This window comes from Monopterus albus, unplaced genomic scaffold, assembly GCF_001952655.1.
Source record: "Monopterus albus unplaced genomic scaffold, M_albus_1.0 scaffold163.1, whole genome shotgun sequence".
Classification (NCBI taxonomy): Eukaryota; Metazoa; Chordata; class Actinopteri; order Synbranchiformes; family Synbranchidae; genus Monopterus; species Monopterus albus.
The window spans coordinates 798460-803548 of record NW_018128043.1 but is presented as its reverse complement, the minus strand read 5'-3'; the positions used below and the strand labels follow the sequence as shown (position 1 = coordinate 803548).

Genomic DNA, 5089 nt, shown 5'->3' with positions numbered 1-5089 from the left:
CCGCGGGCCTTGAGTTTGACACGTGCTTTAACGTCAGGAAAACACATTTATGCAGGAATCCACTGAGGGAAAGTTAACAGGCTTTTGCACTGCTGCTGTTTTGCCTTGATTTGTGGTGCTGAGTGGGGTGCTTCAGTAAAGACACTTTATAATGCAACTCTGAATGTCTCTCTCTCTCTCTCTCTCTCTCTCTGTCTCTGCTACTCACTGTTTCTTTCTGCTTTAGTCTCTCTACCTCTGTGTGTGTCCAATAAAACAAAGTTTTAGATTGCTACACCTGCTTTTCGAAATGCTTCTGTTCCTATTTTTGGAGTAATTGTACTCTCATGAGTTTGATCAGAGTGTCAGTTTGTCAGGTAGACAAAAATTAAGAGACCTTTGTGATGATGTTTCAAAGGATGAACAGATATTTTCCAGTTTTGAGAAAATGAGCTGATACTGTTCATACAGTTATTGGTTTGTAAAGTACATACAGGCTTGGGGCTTTTTTGGTCTTGGTAATAACTAATGAGTCAGGGAGCTTCATAATTGTGTGTGTGTGTGTGTGTGTGTGTGTGTGTGTGTGTGGTTACCTAAAGGAGAAATAATGTGTGAATGCCTGCTGGTGTGTTGACTGTGTGGGTTCATATAAATTTGGTGCAAATTCTATATATTTTTCGTCCACAGATCCATTAAGACTTACAAACTAATGGTAATTAATGTTTTCTGTGCTATCTTGTGCACTACCTGTGAAGGAAGCTTTCTTTGATTGATTTCCAGTGGCTCATTAAATACTGATTTTTGTTATATTTGTGGATAGAATTCCTAAGATTATGTGATGTACTCTATGTGGAGTGATGGGGAATGGTTTTAAATTATTGGATAATATTTAAAGGACAATAATGGATGAATTAAACTGATTTCTTGCTTACGTAAAATTCCCAATACAGCAATGTAAAAATACCTCACTGCAATTAAAAACTGTTCTAGTGAAGTACATTATCAGCCAAATTTACTTAAAGAATAAGGTTATTTCTATGGGGAGTGTTAGAAATACTATTAATACAGAAAATGACCAGCTTTATGTTTTCAAGTATCAAAAGTAAACATTCTGCAGAATAACTGATCTTCTGACTGATAAATGTTTGTGGTCATCTGTATGACTTCTGTTAAAATGTTGCTTTCCATTTCCTTGTAACTGTTGTTCTGTAACTATAGGTTTGGTGAAGCATGTTTTATAAATGAAAAGATCAACATTTCAAATCAGTGTTTGCTCAGAATAAAAAGCAGTGGTCTGATGATTTATAGACCAAACCAAAACTGCCAATAATAAAATATGAATATGGTATTGGGATGATCTTTATATGCTCAGCTGAGAGCTGATATTTTACCACTCAGTGTTGAAATTGGACAGTCTGTCTGGAAGAAGAAAAACACATTTGTTCAATTCGCTGCCTGCCTGATATAGAAACGAAGTTCCATTTCGATTTAAATTTTTATTTGAAATTGCACAATACTTTGTTTATATGGATGAAGCCTGAGTTGGTTGTTCAGATATGAAACATTTAAATTAACCAGTTACTTGGAGAAAGTCTGGCAGGAAAGCCCAGTGTCGGTGGGACAATATGTGAACTGGTGGAAATGTGGGGTGAATAGACTGCTTTTTTTGAAAGGGGTTACAAGCCAAGAAGGTTGAAACCCACATATTTTTTTTTATTTCATAAGATTATGTAAAATCTTAAAAGTACAAGTTTTTATACAAAGGAAATACACATACTTTAAATTAGCACAGTACTGGAGTTCCTGTAGTTCAAAACTACTGAACTGGCTCCAGCTAAAGTGAAATCAGGCTTATGATTTTCGAAATTTATGTTGATAAATGAATGATAAATCGTGCTGAAACAGCAGCTCTATTTGACATGACTGCCTCCCATTCACACTCTAGAGGTCTGGTTTCTCCCACCCTGTACTGAGCTTTATGACACAGTGACAAATAATCCCATCAGAGCCCTGTGGCTCCCACCCCACTTTTCTGTTCAACAAAGCCTTAGAGATTTATAACTTGGGCAGAATTAAATGACATAAACTTAGCCATAAACATAAGTAATGTCTATCACACACCATCAGTTTAACTACTTGATATGAGTTCATGTATATGACCATCTGCTGTCTCCCTGGTTGCCTGCATCTCCTTACTGCCATCTCCCATTACACCCATGTGGAAGCATTGTCTCACCGCGGCGGAGGAGGAGCTGCTGGCGTCTTTCTTGGACATGGTGGCCTGATACATAGCCAGCCGCTCTTTTACCGACACCGGCTCGGCTTCCTGGTCCTCAGTGCTCAGGGCCCTCTCCTCGGGACGTCCTGACCTGAATCTACCTGTGCTGCCTGCAGCCACACACACAAAAACAAAGATATTAACTGTCAGATGTGTATGTCTACTTAAGAGATCTGCTGATGTTTGCCTCATTCTTAAGACCATTCTGGAATGTCAGTAAAGACTTGTACTAGCCCTTTAATAAGGAGACTTAAGGTTTTTGTCATTATAGTGGAAGAGGCTGAATGCTTATTTAGCTGTTTGATATTATTTAGCTTTTTAGATATTTTAACCAAGAAGTAGCCAGAAGCAAACAGCACAGAACAAACCTTGACACAGAACCAAAGCGGAACTCTCATCAATCACAAAGCACTACTTCATAAAAATTCATATTACTGAGCGCATCCCTGCGGAGAGCCAATTACAGAAAACCATTGATTTTACATTTGACTTTTGTGTGCCACAAACCAGCATTAGGCAACAGCAAAGGTTCACTTGCAGCCCAGCACACACCCACACTGGACCTTTTAGCTCACGGTATGTTCTCCCTTTCCAGGCAACAGTACTGTGGGATGAAAGAAGACCCTAAATAGAATGATTCTCTCTCATTATATGCTCACACTGTGACTTTGACATTTTTATATTCTCTTATATTTTCACAATAGGTGTTTACCTATTTCTTCCACATGTACAGTAGGAGTACTAGTATAACTCTGGCTCACAGTGGAGGTCAGTATGATTTCCACTCCAATTCTGACTGATGTTTATTTGAAACATCTTATAGCAGCTGCTTCTTAAATGCATATGAATCTGACAAAGGGCCCCTTGGTGCTTCAGTAGTATAGAGCTTAGCAACAAATCCAGTGCTTAGTACATACATTCATGCTTGGCTGTGCAGAGCAAGCTATCTTAATGCTTCTCTCAACCTACTTATAGTACATCTAGCCAGTGTAAATGTGCAGCCACACCAGCAAAACATACTGAAATTTTGTGGAAAATTTCAATAAAACACATTCAGGCCATCTGCCAGTTGATGGTCTTCCACAGCAGGAGGGGATGGTTTCCTGTAGCCCGTGATGTTTTTCAAGCTTCTCCACACAGACGAGGGGTCATTGGCTGAAAATTGGTTGTTAAGCTTTTCAGAGTAGCTCCTCTTTGCTACTCTGATCTCCCTTGTGAAAGTGTTCCTGGCCTGCCTGTACAGGATCCGGTCCCCACTTCTGTAGGCCTCCTCTTTGGCATGGCAAAGCTGCCTGAGCTTAGCTGAGAACCAGGGATTGTTGTTGTATATGCAGAAGGTCTTGGTGGGCACACACATGTCCTTACAAAAGCTGGCTGATGTAAGATGTCACAATGTCAGTAGGTTCATCCAGGTCTGTAGACATAGTCCCAAGTACACTCCAATCTGTACAGTCAAAGTCGGCCTGTAGCTTTGACTCATCCTCCTTGGTCCATCTCTTCATCATTTTGACCACAGGCTTTGCAGCTTTAAGTTTCTGCTTATAGGTTGGGATGAGATGGACCATGCAGTGATCAGACAGACCAAGGGCTGCACAGGGATCAGAGCGACAGGCGTCTTTTATTACCATGTAGAGTGGTAGAATGTGTTTTTGTCCCTGGTGCTGCACCACACACTTTTATTTAACTTTGATTATAAACTGATCCAAAAAAGGAAGCCGTTCACAACTGGCCCAGTAACTACATCACCAAGCCAATTTCTTAAAGGTACTTGGATGACTGAGCCTTAATACACACACCATGTGACAAAAGCACTCACCTCATCCCACCCTTTTTAGCTTTCTGCTACATCTGGAATGTTAGTGTAAAAAATAACCCATCAGAAAGAGAAACAGGCTTTGAAACAGCAGCATCTGAAAATAAACCGGGTTTTTACCTGCTACAGCCTATAAATATGGGTCATATATCCTACCCCTGAGACTGCGGTGTAATCTAATATCAGCTTGGTGACAGAAACAACAAGGATAATACCCTCGTATATCTGAGATAAATGGTCACGTCACGGTCTAGAGCTGTCAAAGAGACAGAGATATGAGGGTTTTGATGCCCAAGAGTAGTGACAAGAGCACTGTGGCTTCTGAGGAATGGGTACGCTATATGCAAAGCTACCATGGCATGGAGGTGAGGTAACCAGGCTCCAGGGGAGGGGAGGCTGACCAGAGAAAAAAACATTATCCCAGCCTTTTTATAAACTGGCTCTGTGTGCAGTGTCATGTACCCTGGTAACACAGAGATTTATGGAGTGTGTGTAGGGGAGAAATAAAAGGAAATAAAACAATGGAGAGTCAAAATTCAACTATTTCTAATGAGAATGTTTTCAAAGATTTCAGAATACTGGCAGTAATGGATGTTTAATTAGCACTAATAATAGCTTTGTTACACCGTCTCATTTCACTCTCTCATTTCTAAAGATGTCCCCAGTATTATGAGGGCCAAGTCTGTTTTTACAGAAAAAAGGTTTTCACAGGTTTACACTTCTAACCTGTGTCATTTATGCTCCTGGACTGAGGCACGTTTATCACCACGCTGACTATTATTTTCTTCTTCTTCTCAGAGTATTGGCTTCTTATCTCTTCAACGCCACAGCAGAGGCACAAGTGATGGCATGGGGCAGGGGTTAATGGAAGTGGAAGAAGCAAGGAAAATCAACAGGGGAGGCCATGCTGTTGCTGGTATGCATGTCTCAGTGGCTATATTGAGCCCAGCTGACCACTGACCTCCCTGTCACTGCCTGTGCTAAAGCAATCAGAGACGAGATGCTGCACCGCTGGGCGA

The 5089-nt window shown here is 40.7% G+C and overlaps 1 protein-coding gene across 5 annotated transcripts in view; it reads right to left on the bottom strand.

Moving 5' to 3' along the window:
* Window positions 1-5089, bottom strand: part of LOC109968817 (xin actin-binding repeat-containing protein 2-like) — an 81687-nt gene that overhangs the window by 19110 nt on the left and 57488 nt on the right. For all 5 annotated transcript variants that reach the window (XM_020615349.1, XM_020615350.1, XM_020615352.1 and 2 more), the window contains one exon: window positions 2216-2367. In XM_020615349.1, the coding sequence (XP_020471005.1) occupies window positions 2216-2367 (152 nt within the window). The remainder of the gene's footprint in view (window positions 1-2215; window positions 2368-5089) is intronic.